Source organism: Rhincodon typus, chromosome 7, assembly GCF_021869965.1.
Source record: "Rhincodon typus isolate 14 chromosome 7, sRhiTyp1.1, whole genome shotgun sequence".
Classification (NCBI taxonomy): domain Eukaryota; kingdom Metazoa; phylum Chordata; class Chondrichthyes; order Orectolobiformes; family Rhincodontidae; genus Rhincodon; species Rhincodon typus.
This window is the reverse complement of record NC_063338.1, coordinates 25,867,249-25,888,110: the sequence shown is the minus strand read 5'-3', so window position 1 is coordinate 25,888,110 and position 20,862 is coordinate 25,867,249. Positions and strand designations below refer to the sequence as shown.

The 20,862-nt window shown below is 40.5% G+C and overlaps 2 protein-coding genes across 6 annotated transcripts in view; one reads left to right on the top strand and one right to left on the bottom strand.

Moving 5' to 3' along the window:
• armc8 (armadillo repeat containing 8) overlaps positions 1–16,669 on the bottom strand; it is a 103,036-nt gene extending 86,367 nt beyond the window's left edge. For 2 of the 5 annotated variants that reach the window (XM_048598672.1, XM_048598673.1), the window contains exon 1: positions 15,761–15,838. In XM_048598672.1, coding sequence (XP_048454629.1) covers positions 15,761–15,805 — 45 coding nt within the window. In that variant the 5' untranslated portion in view covers positions 15,806–15,838. Of the gene's footprint in view, positions 1–10,383; positions 10,422–15,760; positions 15,844–16,447 lie in introns of those variants that run through there. The other 3 variants (XM_048598676.1, XM_048598675.1, XM_048598674.1) reach the window with 3 other exon arrangements.
• Positions 16,670–16,685: 16 nt separating this feature from the next.
• dbr1 (debranching RNA lariats 1) overlaps positions 16,686–20,862 on the top strand; it is an 8,695-nt gene continuing 4,518 nt past the window's right edge. The window contains exons 1-3 of the mRNA XM_048598722.1: positions 16,686–16,815; positions 19,669–19,997; positions 20,296–20,420. Of these exons, the coding sequence (XP_048454679.1) occupies positions 19,801–19,997; positions 20,296–20,420 (322 nt within the window). The 5' untranslated portion in view covers positions 16,686–16,815; positions 19,669–19,800. The remainder of the gene's footprint in view (positions 16,816–19,668; positions 19,998–20,295; positions 20,421–20,862) is intronic.

Here is a 20,862-nt window from a genome sequence, read left to right as displayed (position 1 = left end):
TCAAATATTAAATATACACAAATCCAAATTTCACAGGTACTTGTTATGGTAATATATTAGGTCCAAAAAAAACTCTAATCACGCAGTGCTAGCGTTTAAGACAAGAATCTACTTTGGATGAGCATATTATTACATGAATCATCACATTAGTCATTATTAAAGTGGGTATCTCAGGTACTGTATTAGCGAACAGCATAAAACAAAAGACTTGATGCCAATCTACAAAATAGCCTATTACAAGTAACCTACACTTATAGGTGGTCAACGTAATAAACGATGCCAAGGTGCTTCGCAGAAGCTTTATAAAAGAAAATATGGTACCAACATGCATAAGGAGATATTAAGGCAGATGACCAAAAACTAGGTCATAAAGTATAGATTTTAAATATTTTGAAAAAATGAATGAAAAAGGGCAGAATGGTGGAAAAGGAAATTCCAGAGCTTAGGGCCTAGGCAACTGAAGGCACAGCAACTAAAGGTGTAAGATTTAAAATAAGAGTTTGCTGAAAAGGCTAGAATTAGATGTTTTTAAAACTCATTCACAGGATGTGGGCATTGTTAGCTAAACGAGCATTTGTTGACCATCCCTAGTTTCCCTTGAGAAGGTGATAGACAGCTGCCTTCTTGAACCTCTGCATTCCATTTGGTGTAAATACACATACAACGTCATTACAGCACGAGGTTCAGGATTTTGAACCAAGCAGATACCTCAAAGCGTTTTAAGGATGATAGAGGTGACAGAGATGGTAAGGGCATGATAAATTAATAATGCAGCTGATAGATTGTTTTAATTCGCTTGATTTCATTTAGCAAAGTCACCAGTAGGATTCTTATTCAGGGTTGAATGTCATATCAATATTGCAGTGAGTAGGCTCGGTAGAGAATAACAAAAGTAAGCAATTTTGTAATGATACTCCAGTCCAGTGGAAAAAAGGTATCTTGAGTAAGGTAAAATAGACTATTTAGTGATAAACTGGGCTACTGACTCACGAGAAGCCAGTCATTTGTATCAGTTTTATACATACATAAATCCAACTCAAGCAGAGAACCTAGCAATCCAAACCACACAGTTATAATCACCTCTATAATCCATGGATTTCACCTGGCCTTACTTCTTAGGTTTCTCCAATTTCTCCTGAATTCTCAGAAATACTAAAGACAAGCATGCTAAACGAAACAATGGCAAATAACCCTTTCAATCAAAATTCGATATCCACAACTGCATATCTTCCTTCCACTTCCATTTTGACAAGAATAATGTATGAATCGGTCAAATCTAAAATGGCGCACCAGTTACTTAAAAAGAAAGTCAAATTTCATCATGTAAACTGTCATGCGTTGAAAAAGCACTCCCTACTTCAGGACTGAATTCAATCTTAGTCAACTTGACATAAATCTCAAGTGAATTTGGCCAACATCACTTGAAGCCAATGTAAATAAAACCAACAACACTTGACATGCCCATAATGCTGCAGCACGACTGAAATCACTATTCAAACTTTTGACAATGTTACTAGTTCAGAACCAATGGCTGACAAGTTCATAACTAGATTCTGAAGCGCATCATTGTTGCAGCAAGCAGGAAAATGTGTAGAAAACCTGCCCTCATCTGACCACTGTCATCCTGGATATTGAAATTTGATCAGGATTGAATAAAAAAAAAGGAAAAAATGTTCCATTCCAAGCAGATGCAGTTTGTTGAGAACATGTCAATTGTTAAACAATTCCTGACTGCTTCCTTCATGGCCATGTTTGACTCCTTCCAATAGCTTGTTTTGCCAGCATTTCTTCTGCAACTTAGGCTGGTTGCAAATCATTTGTGTGAACGAAACGTTACAGCATCAATCACAGCATCAATCCTTAGTCCAGATCCAACCCAAACACTCCAAAGAAAGGATGGAACTCTGCCAGCAGGACATAATCCAAAACAGTGAGAGTGTGGGAGAGATTTAAAATGTCTTGAGAGCACCCCAAAATCAGTGGGCCATTTTAGATTTACTCTACTTCATTTAAATATTTAGCAAGTAGTCACTGCACTCTGCAAACATTTGAAGTTTGCTGGTGGAAGAACGAATGACACGACACAGAACGTTCCCTTTCACAGGGTAACCAGAACAAGAGAGGGGTATGAGGTACCATCAGAAAAATTCCCTTTAAATTGAATTATTTCCCATTTATTGTTTTCTCCCTTTTGCCCCATTTACTTAAATACAGGCATACAAAACAGTAAGCTAGTAAATAATAAAGCCAAAATAAACATCATACTAACTGTACAGATGCAGACTGCCCTGGGTATTTCTCAAATCTTGCTTGCAAATCAAGTTTCTAGAATCCACAGTATTTTTCTTTACATCTAGTATTCAATTCCTTCCACTTCGCTTTCAGAAATGCTCACCTTGAAGTAGTCCTGCTCTTCACTCCAACAAGGTTGCCATTTTATTCTTGTATGGTCCATCTTCATTATTTTCTGTCTTTCTTCTGGTAGCCAGTAAAACTCACTTTCACAGACATACCCCTTTCTTCAGCATCTGTTCCGAACCATTACATATGAATTCTGACTTGAATTACACTTCAACAGTTTAGATCCACACATGACCTCCATATATAGTATTGCTGAAACTGAGGTTCTTACCATTTCCTACAATTAATACTTAATACTGACTTTCTTAGACAGCAGGCACTGGTAAGCTGTCTGCTGTATCCATTCACACCTCTGCACAATCTTATTTCTTTGTTGCCTCCTTTGCTCTGTAACTGCACCTTTCTAAACTTAAATCTTAACATCTTTCAGTTCTGAGGAAAGGGCATCAACCCAAACATTAACTCTGTTCTACGGTCCACAGATGTTCCTAGACCCGCTGAGAATTTCCAGCCTGTTCTATTTGTATTATGAAATTAAGTTAACACATTCAGATTTTGTGACTGATTCCAAAACTAAAGACAATTTTTAATCCACAGCCAGCAGAAACTCTAAAGGATTACGGCTTTTTTTCTCTAGAATGTAGAATGTTAAGAGGTCATTTGTTGGAAGTATTCAAGCTATCATGGGGGTATAGGCTAGATCAGGAGTGCCAGGGAATAACCATCTCCAATAAGATAATCTACCCATTGCCCCTTGATATTCAAAGGCACTTTCATCCGTGAAACCCCACACAATCTACATCCTGAGGATTAACACTGACCAGAAATTGAAGTTAATTCGGGTTGTTTTGGCACACTGAGCCAGCAAGGCTGGGTTCAGGTCCTACCTGTTCCAGACATGTGTCATAGCAGATCCGAACACAGGTTAATGAAAGAATATCTGTAAGTATTATTGCTACAAGAGCAAGTTGGAGTCTAGGAAACCCTCAGCAATTAACTCACCTCCTCACACCCTACCCAATATCTACATGGCACAAGTCTCCACACTTGCCTGGATTAACACTCAAGAAACACACAATCCATGATAAAGTCAGCTTACTTGGGACATCTACAAACATTCACTCCCTCCACCACCACTGACATTCAGGAGCAGCAGCATGTACCATCTACAGGACCCACTGCAGAAATTCACTCAGGTTCCTTCAAAAAACCATGAATAATACCATCAAAACGGATAAGCGCAGTAAACGCATTGAAACACAGCCACCTGCAAGTTTCCCTCCAGGCGACTCACCACCTGCCTTGGAAATAGATAGTCATTCCTTCAGTGTCACTTGGTCAAAATCCCTCCTGAACTGCATTACAGTTCTATCTACATGAAATAGAGAGCAGCACTTCAAGAAAGCAGTTCACCAAAACTTTCAAAGGCAACTAAAGATGGGCAATAAATGCTGACTCAGCCAGTGACACCTACATCCCATAAATGACCCTGTTCTTTTAAAAAAAAAACGTTAAGGAGTCTAAAATTCGGAAACGTGGGGTAAAAATCAGAGCCAGTCATTTTGAAAATTAGAAAAACTTCTGCATACAATGGTAGAAGTTATAAATTCTCTTATGCAAGTGATGCTAGTTTAAATGTCTGTTTTAAAAGTGAAGGATAGACTTTTCTGATGAAATGTCACTGATCTGAAACATCAACTTTGCTTCTCTCTCCTCAGACACTGCCAGCAACCTCTAAGCATGTTCTGTTTAAGCAGTGTGATTGCACAACCACTCTAACAGTTCATGTATGGCAATTGGCGCGCCAAGGCCGTTCCCAGCACCAACTTCTGCTTTTGGAATTCGTTATCATGATCAAATTTGAGGGGGAATGTAGGCTACCATTCCTGTTAAATATTGCCAGAATTTTGTTTTTATTTCAGATTTCCAGAAAATACCAAAAATGTTTTACTTCGGAATTGATAATACTGGAGAAATATCTTCATGCATGATTAGTGAAGTATGAAATGCTTTGTCACAGGGAAAGGTTGAGGCAGAGACTATCACAAAGTTTAATGATAATCTGTACAAAAACTTGATGAACAGATAGTTACACAAAAAGAATAGGTCAATGGGAATTTGTCTTGGATTGCTACAGTAATAAAACAGGCATCTTGTGCTCTAAAATACCACCAATATAACCTCAGGAGATTTAGATGGCAAACTATAGAGCAACCCTTGTGTCCTTTACAGTATTGCTCAGATCCAAAGAGAAGTTGTGATCAGTCTATGGGTATCCATTATATGGGATACCAGGGATGTTATTTCAACTAAACAGTAGCTGTTTAAAGATGCAAGGTTGCAAATGGGATGAGCAGTTTCATTGTGTCTCCTCAAAATTCATTGGTGTTTATCACAGACACAAAAGTCACAATCTCAAGGAATGATATAAAACAGGTGACACCCATTTGGTACATTGTGGCTGTACTGGCCCTTTAAAAGAGCTCTCCACTTTGTCCAACTCACCTGCTAACAAATCTGAGTGTACATCAAATAATGCAAATACCACACAATATTTCAGTATGTTTTAAATATACATGCAATAGTATTCGGACCTAAGCTATTTCAAATCACTGTACTGAATTATTAAAATTTCAATTTCCTAAATATGCATTTTCTTTCTATTCATTCATGGGATGTGGTTGTTGCTAACTGGATCAGCACTTATTGTCTATTCATACTTTTCCTTCAGACTCACAGCAGTCCATCTGGTGTAGATACATCCACAGTGCCATTACAGAAGGAGTTCCAGGATTTTTCACCAACCAACACTTAAGGAGCAGCAACATATTTCCAAAACAGAATGGTAAATGCCTTGGAAACAAACCTGTAGGTGGTCTTCTCATGTGTTTATTACCTTTGTCCTTCTGGATGATAGTGGGTTTGCATTTGGAAGGTGCTGTCCAATGAGTCTTGGTGAATTTCTGCAGTGCATCTTCAAGTTGGTGCACGCTGCCACGACAGACTGTCAGTCGTGGAGAGAATTAATTATTTATGGATGTGATGCAAATCAAATGGGCTGCATTGTCCTCAACAGTGTCACATTCTTGAATCCTGTTCAAGTTGCACTCATCCAGGAAAGTATGGAGAATTCCATCACAATCCTGACATGTGCCTTGTGGTGGACAAGATTTGGGGAGCCAGGAAGCGAGGTACTCGATGCAAGATTCCTGCCTCTGACCTGCTCTTGAAAACATGGTATTTATATGGCAAGTTCAGTTTAGTTTCTGGTCAGTGGTAACTCCCAGAATGTTGATAGTGGGGGATTCAGCCTCTGCAATGCTACTGAATATTAAGGGGCGATGGTAAGATTCTGCCTAATTGGAGTTGGTCGTTATTTGACAGTTATGTCACACAAACATCAATCGTCACTTGTCAGCCCAAATGCAAACAGAGTCCAGGTCTTGCTGCATTTGGACGTAGATTGCTTCAGTATGTGAGGAGTTGTGAATAGTGCTGAACACTGTATGCTGCTGATTGCACATCGCCGCTCTGACTCAACGATGGACGGGAGGATAGTGATGAATGATAGTTGGCAGCTGAAGACAGTTGCGGCTGGGATACTACTGCAAGGAAGGAAGGGCTCCAGTGGTACAGTCGTAGAGTCCTTACCTCTGGACCAGGAGGTCTGGGTTCAAGTCCTAAATGCTCCAGATATGTGTAATAACATCTCTGAACAGGTTGATTAAAAAATATCTACCCTGAGGAATGTTTGTAAAGATGCAATGGAGCCAAAATGACTGACCTCCAAAACCCACAACCATCTTCCTTTGCGCTAAGTTTAACTACAACCAACGGGGAGATTTCCCCCTACTTACATTGACACTAGTTCTGCTAAGGCTCCTTGATGCCACACATGATCAAACATGGCTTTGATGTCAAGAACAGTTACTCTCAGAACACCTCTGAAATTCAGCCCTGCAGTCAAGGTTTGAACTAAGACTGTAATGAGGTCAGCAGTTTAGTGGCCTGACAGAACCCAATCTGAGCATCAGTGAGCGGGTCATAGCTAAGCAAGATCTGTTTGATAGCACTATTGATGACCCCTTCCATCACTTTACTGATTAGCAAGAGGAGACTGATGGGGCAGTAATTGATTGGATTTGTCTTGCTTTGTGTGGACCGGACAGGCCTGGGAAATCTTCGATATTGTCGAGTAGATGCTAGTGTTGTAGAAATACTGGAACACCTTTGGAACTTTATGTGGTGGTGCAGCAAGTTCTGAAGCACATGGCTTCACTAATATTATTGGACTTTGTCAGGGTCTGTGGCCTTTGCAATAGCCACTGCCTTCAGTCATTTCTTGATACGATAGGCAGTGAATTAAATTGGCTGAAGACTGAAATCTATGATGCTGAAGATCTCCGGAAGAGGCTAGGGACGATCGACTTGATGCTCTGATGAAGATGATTACAATTGATTCAGCCTTATCTTTTGCACTGATGCATTGGGATCCCCTATCATCGAACATGGGGATAGTTGCAAATCCTTCTCCTCCAGTGAATTGTTAAATTGTCCACCACCATTCGAGACTGGATGTGGAAGGACCACAGAGCATAGATCTGACCTGTTGGTTATAGAATCATCTAACCCTGTCTATCACTTGTTGCTATGCTATAGGCATGTAAGTAGCCCTATGCTGTAGCTTCAACAAGGTTGATACCTTGTTTTTAGGTACTGCTCCTGGCATGATCTCCTGCACTGTTCATTGTGCCAGGATTGATCATCCGACATAATGGTAATGGTAGCAAGGGGGATATGTCATAAGATTGCAAATTGTGTTCGAGTACAATTCTGTTGCTGCTGATAGCAATTCATGAATACTCTGTCAAGTTGCTAGAATTGTACGAAGTCTATCCCATTTAGCACTGTGATAGTGTCACACAAGGTGATGGAGTGTATGCTCAATGTGAAGATGGGATTGTGCAGTGGTCACTTTTATTGATATTAAGATGGATAGGTATATCTGCAACGGACAGACTGGTGAGGTTGAGATCAAGTATGTTTTTCCCTTTTGTTGGTTCCCTCCACACCTGGCAGTCTGGCAGCTTTGTTTTTATAGGGCTTGACCAGTTTGGTCAGTAGTGGTGCTGCTGAGCCATTTTTGGTATGGACGTCAAGTCCCCCATCCAGAATATCTACCTGCCATACCTGCTGAATATTTCCAGCATTTTCTGCTTTTATTTTCAGATTTCCAAGTCACGGTCAACACAATGTAGTACCCATTCATGGGACTTCATGAGGACCACAGTCAACGCTGAGGACTCCCAGGGCAACCCCCCTACCCACCCCCCACCCCACCCCCAAACTATATACCATTGTGCCATCACAGCTGCAGGGTCTGTCCTGCTAGTCAGACAGGACATTCCCATAACAGTGATGCTGTTATCTCGGACTTTGTGTGTAAGGTATGATTCTGAGCGTATGACTATTGCTTGACTAATCCATGAGACAGCTCCCCCAATTTTGAGACAAGCTCCCAGAAGTTGGTCAGGTAGACTGCAGGGTTAACAAGACTGAGCTTTTTTTTGTTTCTCCCCTCTGCACAACATAACAGAATCACTCAATTTAATTTACTGTTAGAATAGAATCCCTACAGTGTGGCAACAGGCCCTTCGGCCCAACAAGCTCACATCGACCCCCAGAGCATCCCACCCAAACCCATTCCCCTATAACCCACCTCATCTACACATCCCTGAACACTATGGGGCAATTTAGCATGGCCAATCCACCTAGCCTAAACATCTTTGGACTGTGGGAGGAAACCAGAGCACCCGGAGGAAATCCACGCAGACACGGGGAGAACGTGCAAACTCCACACAGACAGTCACCTGAGGGTGGAATCGAACCCGGGTGCCTGGCGCTGTGAGGCAGCAGTGCTAACCATGCCGCCCCAAGTATTTTCAAGTGATAAAAATTTCTGCCAATGTACTTTTAAAACAAATGGCTAAGCAGTGTTAGAATAACACAGGAATTTGTACAAACTTGTATGAATGTTAAACAGGGTGCTAAAAGTAACAAATTACATCTGGTAGAATTGTAATTCAATCCGATTCACAAATTATAAATGCAAAGCTTAAAGTGCCAGGTTACAAACAACTTAAGAATTGAAACTAAAGGCATTAATTCAGTCAGCATTCACTGCGGCTTGCATTATCTGAGAAATTAAAATTTGTAGTGCTCAGCTAAATACAAAGTATGAAACAAGGTAAGGCAATTCAACCAATCAAACAATCAGCTCCATTACCAATCATCAACACACAAAATTGAAAGATACTCCTTCCCTAAAAAGCAATGCAAAGACTGCATCTTATATTTCGCTTGGGAACCCCGCAGCCCAATGGTATCAATGTGGACTTCACAAAGCTTCAAAATCTCCCCTCCCCCGACTGCATCCCAAAACCATTCCAGCTTGTCCCCGCCTCCCTAACCTGTCCTCCCACCTATTCACTCCTCCCACCTCAAGCCCCACCCCCATCTCCTACCTCCTAGCCTCAGCCCGCCTCCTTGATCTGTCCATCCTCCCTGGACCAACCTATCACCTCCCTAACTCCCCACCTACACTCACCTTTACTGGCTCCAACCCCGCCTCTTTGACCTGTCTGTCTCCTCTCCACCTTTCCTCTTCTTCATCCATCTTCTATCCGCCTCCCCTTCTCTCCTTATTTATTTCAGAATCCCCTTCCTCTCCCCCATTTCTGAAGAAGGATCTCGACCCGAAACGTCAGCTTTCCTGCTCGGCCTGCTGCGTTCATCCAGCTCTACACCTTGTTATCTCAAAGAAAACTCTGGCCTGGTTTTGCAAGTCTGATATCTACACCATCCCAGCAGCAAGCATATTCCTAGCCTTTGATCATTTACACTTGCACTTAACCTCTATAGCTCAAGCCCCCTCAAAGTTGAGAGCTTTGATAAAGATGTTCAAAATCACGAGGGGTCCAGCAGTAGACAGATGGCAACTGTTCCATTGGCAGAAGTTTCAAGAACCAGAGGACACAAGTTTAAGATAATTGACAAAAAGAATCATGAGGCAAAACATTTTTGTGTGGTTAGGTTCTCGGACGCGCTGCCTGAATGTGGTATAAGAAGATTCAATTCTAGTCTTCAAAAGTGAAATGGAAACACACTCGAAGAGAAAAGACTTGCAAGACCAGTGGAACAGGCAGAGGAGTTGGACCAGCTGAGATGCTCTTTCAGAGAGCCAGAACAGACACAACAGGTCAAATAGACTCTTTCTGTAATATAACTATTGTTCGATTTCGGTGGGGTTTGAACCACGATTGTTTAAAGTAGTGTTACATGACTCAGTCAAGTTATTGCCGATTTTAGAGAAAATAATTTACGACTGACCAGATGTGCACAATACCAGACACTGTTTTATATTTGTTAGTCCATGTTATTACAAAAGTAACAGCTATGCAAATGATATGCTACACTGCGTTTGTACTGATTTATTTTCGATATACAAGCCCGGTGTTCGTATACATGAGCACATTGGTTCTCATGTAACAATTTAATTAGCAAAGGAACAACAGCAATGTCATTTACCTATTTGAAGATATTATAGTGCCAGATCCTTTACAAAGAAATGCACTGCTCTGATACTTCCAACCACCATGTAAATGCTGTTGGACTATAGAATAATATCTTACCCTTTAGTAGATATTAATGAGATGAAAGAATAAATATCATTTATTAGCAGCATTTGCATCTAACACATCATTGTATTATAACTTGGTTTAAGTTTAAAATGTCAGTGCAATTTGAGGAAATAATATGACCTGCAGTGAGATGACCAAGTAAGAAATGAAGAGCTTTTTATTAATTTCTGTGAATTATCCAATTTTGTTATACCTAATTGAGAAAAGATGCCTCTTGTACTCCCCAAAAGTAATCCAAAATAAACTGGCATGCTCCTAGCAATATATAGTGCAACAATCTATGATAGTTTTAGTTCTCTATTTTACTGTCCCTTTTTCTTACCTTCATTGTTACACTCAGTGTTCCACTGTATTGCTGTTCTGTAGTGAGAAAATCAAGAAACTGCAGAATTAAGTGACAATGACCACCAAAAGAGAAATCTTTAAAATCTGCACTGGAAAACAGCATGCTCTTTAATCTTAGAAATAGCACCTCAAGAATTAAGTAAGAACCAGAAAATTGCATAAACAAAGCTAATGTGTCTAAGATGTAAACATTAGGTTGTTAAACATACTTTCCAATGAAGAGTTACCAACATCTTTTGCATTATCCACACAGCTGAAAATGCTAAAATCTTGCATAGATCAGCAACATTTACTCTAGAAAGAACTCTACAATCATTCTAACTTAAAATTCAAAGCAGGCTCAGTCAATATTCAGATGGCTCAGTTAGATTATATATCCTCTGGAAAGTGACTGATACATGCTACAATTGGGGCTAGCTGAGAAAGAAATCAGAATCAGGTCCTGTACTCTAATTTGCAATTTCATGAAGAACATTGACTAAACAATGGCTAACTGAAAGCTTGTTTTACAAATGTTATTCTTTACTTCCTGGTGTATCAGAACTGCAATGCATAATCACAGTTTCAGAAGGAAAAGTTAGCAGTTCCAATATTATTTCAGTAAAAATTGCATTCTTCTTCTCATTAATCAAAATCACTGATGCTATTTTAAACAATATTCTGTTAAAATCACAAACAGAAGGTTTACTCGGCAAGTTTAGTCATAAAAATGCAATAATCAGTGCTTATCTGCTATTCTCCCATTGAAAACAACAATGATCTTGAGAAGAAAGAGCTCGTACTATTTCTGTGTTACGGATAAAGTAACTATGCATCCAGAACAGTTTAGAAGTTAATGCAACGAAACAATGGGATGTGCAAATAAATTTATCCTCTCTCATCTGTATTTTACAATTCCCTAGTTGTAACGCACGACTGTAATGTTGTGCATTGACTTTGATTATTATGGCAGATTCAAATTAAAGACAAGATATAACTTGTTTTTCTCAACAATTATTCCCCTCCTTTGCTGAAGATGTTGACCTTAAGGCAGACGTGCCAACACCACCTTCCCCAAATGGCCATTGTTTAAGCCATTTAGCCTATCATGTTTGAACCAGCTCTCCAAGTGAGGTCAGAGGCAGAATATTCAACTGCAATTACAGCCAAGGCCACTGTCTGGGGTATGATTCCAGGTTAACCTTCTCTTTCCTAATCTGAAATCATTGAGGATAATGAAAGAAAATAAACTCAAAAAAACTGCCTCAATATTTAAATCTTTCTGCTGCATAGTTAAATAGTTTATAACAGTCCAGGCTGAATTTGTTCCCAATATGGGTGGGCAAGGATAGGCTTCAGAAAAAGAAGTTAGGTCAAAGAGTTTATGAAATTTGGGCCTACAAGACTCCAAAGCAGGTTGCAATTGAGCAATTCTCATCTTACACTACTCGGCATGCAAATACATCACTTCAATGAGTGCATTTTGCCAGCAAACAAATGACAAGATAAAACTCAAAAAGCTACATGTTTATGTGGTATGATTTATTTTTGCAGACATATACCAAAATGCTCACAAAAACTTAAATCCCTCCACTAAAATCTCAGATATGAACAATTTAAATGGCAGCCCATCATCATACTAAAATGTCACTTAATATAAATCGATAAATCAAATACTAGAAACAACTAATTCTCCTCAAAGACTGCAGAAGCACAACTATGTTTAACTACAATTTTAATAAAAACTTTCATTTATATAATGTTGTTCAGGCCTCAGGATATCTCACAGCTCTCTGTAGTCAATAGTGTGATTTAGAACTGTAGTCACTGGAGAAATGTGGAAACATGACAGCCAATTTGCAAATAGTAATGTTCCATAAGTAATGGCTTATAAACGTATAATAGCTTCACAGAGGTCTTATAAAACAAAAATGAGACACCAAGCCACATCAGTGTTTGGGCCACAACTATTCACGTTATACATTAACAGTCTTATTAAAGGAACTAAGGGCACTGTTGCTTTTGCAGATTACACAAAGGTGGATGCAGGGATAGTAGTGCTGAGGAAGAGGGGTGATTGCAAAAGGGCATGAACAGGTTAAGAGAGTGGACTCCAAAGTGACAGACGGGAAACAATGTGGGAAAGTGTGTGGTTATGCACTTTGGTAGGAAGAATTAAGGCATAGACTATTTTCTAAACAGGGAAAGGCTTCAGAAATCTGCAGCACAAAGGGACTTAGAAGTTCTAGTTCAGGATTCTCTTAATATTAACACACAAATTCAGCTGGCAGTTAGGAAGGCAAATGCAATGTTAACATTCATTTCAAGAGGGCAAGAATATAAGAGCAGAGATATGCTGCTGAGGCTGTATAAGGTTCTGGTCAGACTGCATTTGGAATATTGTGAGCAATTTTGGGCCTCTATCTGAGGAAGGATGCGGAGGCGTTAGAGGAGGTCCACAGGAGTTTCACAAGAATGATCCCAGGGATGAAAGGTTTGTCATACGAGGAGCAGTCAAGGACTCTGGATCTGTACTCAACGGAGTTTTGTCAGATTAGGAGGGATCTTGTTGAAACTTACAAAGTACTGAGAGCCCTGGATAGAGTGGACATGGTGAAAATGTTTCCTCAGTAAGAGAGACTAGGACCCGAGGGCACAGCCTCAAAGGGAAGGGACAACCCTTTAGAACAGTGATAGGGATAACTCATTGCCACAGAAGGCTGTGGAAGCCAAGACTTTGAGCGTATTTTTGTTTTAAATTCATGCACAGGATGAAGGCATCATTGGCTAGGACAATTCCTAGCCCATCCCTAATTGCTCAGAGGGCAGTTAAGAATGAATCACATTTCTGGGGGTTTGGAGTCACATGTAGGCCAGACCAGGTAAGGATGGCAGTTTATCTCCTGAAGGACACTAATGAGTCAGATGGGTTTTTCTGACAATCGGCAATAGTTTCACGGTCATAACAGACTCTTAATTCCAGATTTTTATTGAATTCAAATTTCACCATCTGCTGTGGTAGGATTTGAACCCAGGTGTCCAGAACATTACCTGGGCTCTGGATTAATACTGCAGTGATAACACCAGTAGACCAACACCTCCCCTATTTAAGGCAGAGATAGATAGGTTCTAGATTAACAGGGCTAGTAAGTGGAGAAGGCAGGAGAATGGGGTTGAGACACACATCAGCCATGATAGAGGCGGAGCAAACTCATGGGTCAAATAGCTGAATTCTGCTCCTATATCTTATAGTCTTAAGGTGACATTGGACAGACGACCAAAGGCTTGGTTGATGAGGTGGATCTTAAGCAATGCCATAAAAGATGGAAAACGAGAGAGAGAGAGAGAGAGAGAGGTTGAGAGGTTTAAAACTACAGAATGGTCACAGCACAGAAGGTGTTGTGTCTGTGCTGGCTCTATAATGAATTCAATTGCTGAGGGCATGGGCATAACCACAAATACAAAGCAAATAAACTTGGGGATGCGCTACAGACCAAAATTAGTGAAGCACAGATATCTGGGAGGCTGGGAGGATTACAGACATAGGAGGTTAAGCCATTAAAGAGTTTGAAAACAAGGATAAGAATTTTAAATAAAGGCAATGAACATTTGGATGACAGTAGTAGCAGTACAGGAGCCAAAGTGAAGCATTAGATGATGTTACGTAAACAGAAATTGCAGCCTTAATGATGACAGTTATGCGCTTGACAGATCATTTTGTGGCTACATACAACAATGTTGCACAGTTAAACCTCAAACAAACAGGGCAGTGGTTAGGAAATAGAGTTTACAGCATCACTCAAAGACAGCCAATTACTTCATTGTCTCCAATATTTAATTGGAGAAGACATCTCCTCATCTGGTGCTACATATGAAAATGCAGTCTGACAATTTACAGAGATGCTGGTGACAAAGAGATCGGTATTATCAGTGTACACATATGTAAACTGATATTGTTTTGGATGTTTCTGTTGAGATAGCATGCAAATGAGAATTAAAAGTGAATCAAAGATAAATTCCTTGGGGGGGGGGGTGAAAAAGAGAGGAGGAGGGAAAGATGGACAGCAGAGGTGACTGTGCAGAAAAATGAAGAGAAGACAATGATAGTAATTCTCTGACAACAGAAAACTGATTCTCTGAAACCATGTGAATGCAGTCCTGTTGAGCTACGGAGAGTGGTAAGACATTGGAAGGTGATGTGATGTATTGTATTGTGTTCAAGGCTGTAGGTCAGTTGAGAAGAACAAGGAGGAATAGATTGCCTTTGTCACAGAAAACCTGATTCAGGTCAGATAAATATTAGTCTAGATATCAAGGAGAAGTGCTCTACTCTTTTCCTTAAGTATACTGGATCTTTTTGTCCCACCTCAGAGGAAACTCCAAAACTGTCTTCAGCATTTCCAACAATGTAACACTCGATTCAGAGGCAAGACTTCAACCATTGATGCACAATTATCATTTTCATTTTTTTATTCTTATTACTTGGATTCTCAATAAATAGCTCTATTCCTACATAAATTTAATTTCAACATTTAAGTCAGCCTGTAATGTGCAGATTTCTGGGCAGTGAAGCATTTTCAGGCAGCTAATAAAGATCTTTGAACTTAGAAGTGGCAGAGGATGCAGAAAGTAATCACTATCCATCCCAATTCATTTGCATACATTTACACAATTAAAAGAACTTTTTTTCTGGGATGTGAGGAAGGACTTTTTTAACGCAGGAGTCGTGAAGAGTTGGTTCTTGCTGCCTAGAAGTGTTGGATGCAGAGACAATAAGTGATTTCAAACTGGAATTCATTGGCATTTAAGTAAAATAAACTTGCAGGACCAGGTGAACAGAACTGACTGGATTGTTCCAGATAGCCTGCATGAACTGGACGGGCCAAATGGCGTCCTCCTTCTGGGTCGCACATGACTATTCCTACTCTTATCAGTTGCTCATTTCTGAATTAAAGAAACTGCGATTTAAGGCAATGGCCAGTGTCGAACAGCAAGTGTAAATATGGATACGGAATAAATAAACAGATGTCCTCTTTGAACCCAAATAGATTTTTTTTAAAAAGTTTAAAACAAAGGCACAATGTGTAATTAAATACATCCAATTTTATACAATTGCGTATCGAATATTAAACAGTCAGAGGGATGTATGGAAGCTAGCGATTTATATTTTAAAGGAGGCAGCTTTACAGCAACTCTCAGGCCCAAACCTGCAGCACTATTCCCGGAGGTCTAACATTAAAACACAGGAGCTGCAGGGGCATGGAAACACCGCCCACCGCCCACACCAGACCATGTCGACACTCCACTTAGAAATCACAGCCCAACCTAGGCCTGAAGAAGGCCGAGTCGATGCGAGCGGACGATCACATACTCACCGAAAGCACGCTCATCCGCATTGGGGCCTCCAGCAGACACGCCATCTTCCGCAGCAGCAGCACAGCGGCCCAAGCCCCGCCCCCCCTCGCCCAGACCCGGCCCTAGCCCTGCACCCTTCGCTAGGCCCCGCCCACAACCCGCCCCTTTCGGCTGTTCCCACGCAGCCCGCACCCTTCGCCCGGCCCGGCCCCACCCACTTGTCCCGCCCCCTTCACCCGGCCCCACCCACTTGTCCCGCCCCCTCGCCTGGCCCCCTACTTCTCAGCTCTCGGCCTTCGCCCCGCACGCTGCCTACCTCCTCCCTTCAGCTCCTGGCCCTCCCGCCAGATTCCCAGCTCCACCCGTTTCAAAAAGATCCCGAATCCTCCCACCAGATTCCCTGTCACACCCTCACAGCAGATCCCAGCCCCACGCACTTCCGCCAGCCCCACCCTCTCCAACAGATCCCGGCCCCGCCCCTTCCCTTCCCGTCCGGGCCCGGCAACACCGCATTGCGCAGCCGCACGACTAGGGCCGTACATTCTACCAGGCCGCAACAAAATTATACCCTGCCAGGCCCTCACACGACAGACGTTGCAGCCTTGCCCGGCCACTAGCTCTTTTATTTATAGATTTTTGTTGTTTTTTTTTAATTTACCCAAGCAACAACTTATTCGAAAGTGAGGCTTCGAACTATTTACATTTACCTTATCCATTGCCAGCAGATTCGGAATGAACTGTAAGTGATGGGTTTGAGATTATTTAACAAGCTTGTTTTCTTGTCGTGGATGTATATTTCGCCGGTCGATTTTGGGAAGTTTTTTTTTTGCTGACTTTTTTTCTCCGTCTCTCTTCCCGTTTTGAGTGAAAGTGTTGAATGTTGCTGTGCTCCCGGTGCTGAGTTTACTTTAATGGAGTGTTGTGTAGGGGAGGAGTAGGTCACGGGTGACGCATGCGCGCTGGCACCGAGCGGGCGGTTGTTCGGTAGGGGCTTATCGAGTGCAGTTTACAGCGTTTGTCCGCCCGCCATCCGTCCATCCATCTATTTATCTGTCTGTCCGGAGGGAGAGGGAGGGTAGGTAGGAAGCGGCGGACTAAGGATTTGGCTCGAGTCGGAGTGTATCTCCTGATGGGCGCCCTCGAGGCCTGGCTGAGGGAGGAACAGGCTTTTCAGTTCCCGTCGCCTAGGGCCTCTCTCACTCCCTCCCCGTCACCATCCAGCCTGGGGTTGCCGGGGGCGGGGGAGGGGAGATAGATAGTGGACACGAATAAAGCCCATGTGTGGAGCCCAGCCTCAAAAGGGATGCGAAATAGCATCAGAGACAAAAACAGAAAAATGCTGGAAAAGCTCAGGTCTGGCAGCAAGTCAAGAGTTAACGTTTCGGCTCCAGTGACTCTTCCTCAGACCTCCTGAGCTTTTCCAACAATTTCTGTTTTTGTTTCTCAAAAGTAAATCCCCCAGCAGTCAAATGGCTCACCTCTACTTCCACGCCTGTAATCTATTGGAAGGGAGAGCTGACCAAGGTTCCACAAAGACTGGAGAATGCATCATAAAAAAAACTGCTGGGCTTGGTTTCGAATAAGATATCAGTCGCTGGCTCGCTATATATTTCAGTGAGCTCTCCTTGTAAACCTCCTGATAGCTCCCTGATATTTGCAGGCCTGAGAATAATTATGCACACATAACGGTTTTGTATTGTTATCTGTCTCATTGACTTCTGGTCGTAAATCAATGGTTCCGATCATAAATCTTACGCGATTTCCCAGGGTAGCTGGCCTGGATGTACGAGTGATGGTATTTTATTTAATTGTATTACGCGTTTGCTGTTGATATTGACACTTGTTTTAGTAATGTATTGAGGTGGTGATGAATCCCAGTGACCATATGTTTTTGTGTGAAATAATGCTGGTCAATAAATTGAATTGTTTCAAATGTTTTAAAGGAATCAAAAGCTTTGTGATAACTGCTGCATTTTCTGTTTCTTTTTGTTTGGAAAGTCAGGAAAGGTAAATTTTAAATTCACTGAAAATTCTTCCACCCTGTTTGCTCTAACAGTAACCTTAGACCATTGAATTAGGCCTAGGGTTCACAACGTTTTACATCTGCCACTGACTTTTTTTACCCAACAAATTCTCTAACTTCCAGTCCCTCTTGAAAGCCTTTATTAAATTCAGCTGATGATGATTCATTCAGTGTACCTCTGAGATGGACATATAAGAAGACTGTTTGCTTAACTCTCTAGGTTATTTGTTGCATTGGCTTAAGGTCCTGTAGGTTAAACAGTTGGCTAGAGTCCTTGATCTTGATTGCAGAAAGTTTGCATGCATAAGTGCCAAGTATTAATGATTAGGCTGGATTGTGAATCCCAACTCTGTCAAATTGCTTACATTTCCAGCTGAGATGTATCTGATGAATTGCTATTTCAGCAAAGTACTTGACAGCAGATATTTCCCAATGAATAACTTCTGACAGTGCTGTTAATGGGAGAAAGATGAGATTTTCTCATTTTTTAAAAACAATTGTAAAGATCACCTTTTTATTTTTGCCTGTATCTCAATTTTTAGAATTTGATCTGAGTTATATTCAGATTTAATATAACTCAAAAATTAGATTAAATGAATCATCTAGATTATAAGGTTCCTTGTCACAAATAACTTGGAGTAAAAGTTAGAAATTACTCATCCATCCATGTTCAAATAGCAGGATTTAGTGATAAAGTGGGGGTTCTACTGCACTTGATGTTTAATATTAACAATTTAAATTTGTGGGGTTTTTTGGCAACATGGTAAGATCTTTGCTCAGAGTTCCTATAAAGCTTGTTGGGTATAGTTCTAGTTTATCCTCTTCGCACCTTTTTTATCTCTAATGTTTAAGGTTTGTGAGTTGGTTGTCTGAGTGAGACACATTCCCTTACTTGTGATGATTCCTTGTTATTGGCTGTCAGGAGTTGGTTAGCTCAGTTGGCTGGATGGCTGTTTTGCAATGTGGGATGATGCCAACAGTGTTCAACAGTTCAATTCCTGTGCCAGCTGAGGTCACCGTGAATGATCCCCCTTCTTAACCTTGCTGCGGTGTGGTTACCCTCAGGTCAAACTCACTACTGGTTGTATCTCTCTCTCAGAGAGCAGCTCTATAGTCCTGTCGGACTATGGTGACTTTACCTTTATTGTCTGTCAGATAGTCATGTTCAGCTTGTGATGAACTACACAAAGTATAATCCTGTTTTAAACATAACTGCCTTTCAGAAGTATGCCTATGAAGTAGGGATTGATAAATTCAGTAGAGATGTTGATATGCTTTGTTAGCGACCTGGATTTAGCATCTCAGGCTTGAACCTAAAATACATCTAATTGGAGTTAGTTTTAAATTAAATGCTACCATTTACAGATGCAATTTGTGTTATTCAGATTGCCATGCTTTGAAATAGTGAACTGAATAAGAATTTAAACTTTTACCCCCAAACTTACAGAACTACGAATTGTATTCTTGTTTGATAGGATTAAGTTTTTAGTATCTGTAATTCATTAATGTCTGATTGTTATTTCATACAAAATATTATCGGAGAAACTGTTTATCATATTGTTAAGGTTTGTAGGAATAGGCATGTTTTGCTATTTTGTCATTCTGGTGAGTTATTAAGGTGACAGTGATAATTTAAAAAATGTTTTAATAGTTTGATTCAGAATCTAGGCCTAATAGAACATTGACAGTTATAAGTATTTCATTGCCTGAATTGAAGCAGTCATACTTTAACTGTCAATTCCATTGTCAAATGGTCTTTGAAAATTCAGTTTATATGTACATTCCTTTTTTGAGTCTCTTACTTGACTATTTAACATCCTGCAAGTAAATAAAAAGCTGTGTTTTGTGTGTATCTGTAAATTTAACTTCAGTAATTAATAAATATTGCCCTTTCTTTAATTTCAGAATCTATGATAGTTTAATTGGGTCAGTACACTGAGACATGAGCGTGCTTAAATAGGGCCCAGGAAGGGAGATTGCTCCTAAAGACACCCAGCTCATTGGAACTTGTAGTGCAAGCTATTGCACACTGTTACAATGAAGGTAGCAGTAGAAGGTTGCTGCCATGGTGAACTGGACAAAATCTATGAGAGTATTCAGTTTTTGGAGAAAAAGGACAATGTTAAGGTGGACCTCTTGTTGTGCTGTGGAGATTTTCAAGCAGTCAGGAATGAAGCTGACATGATTTGCATGGCTGTACCCGTTAAATACAGACAAATGCAAACTTTCTACAAGTAAGTAGGTGTTCAAGGTTGTTCTTTTTTGTATCACCTTGTTACTTTGTCCTTTTCTAAATTAAGCACTCATTTTTGTTTATAAGATTGATTCTCACATATAAGCTATTGCATTCAAATGCTTGCTATTTAAGCATTTGCATTTGTTACTGTTTGTAATATAAAATGCCTTTTAAAATTTCCATGTAGAGTTTTTATACCTAACGAGAAGTACACACCAGTAAATTATCATTGAAGTTTTGTCTCAAAGTGAGCTATTTGTGAAGTTAAATGGTATTTGTTGAATTGTTACATGTAGATATTACTCTGGAGAAAAGAAAGCCCCTGTTCTTACCATCTTCATAGGAGGCAATCACGAAGCCTCTAATCACTTACAGGAGTTGCCTTATGGAGGATGGGTGGCACCAAACATTTACTACTTAGGTATTAAATCTCTCACGTTTTTATGTAGTGAATAAATATGTATTACAATGTCAGGCTTCAAGATCAATGTGTTGTCTGATAACAGAATTAATTGTCTCCTAATTTTGATAAAGATATTTGATCATATACTTTGGAAAGATGGAAGCAAGTCTTTGTCATGTCTCAATTTTAAAGTTGTCCATTTATCGAGGAAATATCTTTGACACTGTGCTCAGTATATATTTCTGAAAATAATGATTAAAATTGTCAGTATGGAGTTGGTCAGCAATTCAGGGTCATTGTGCATGTGACAGAAGGGGAGTTTAGAAAGACAACATGGTTTGCATCATCTAACACATGACACTAGGCAATGGCCTAGTGATATTATTGCCGGACTGTTAATCCAGAGACCCGGATAACAAGGTGTAGAGCTGGATGAACACAGCAGGCAGAGGAGCAGGAA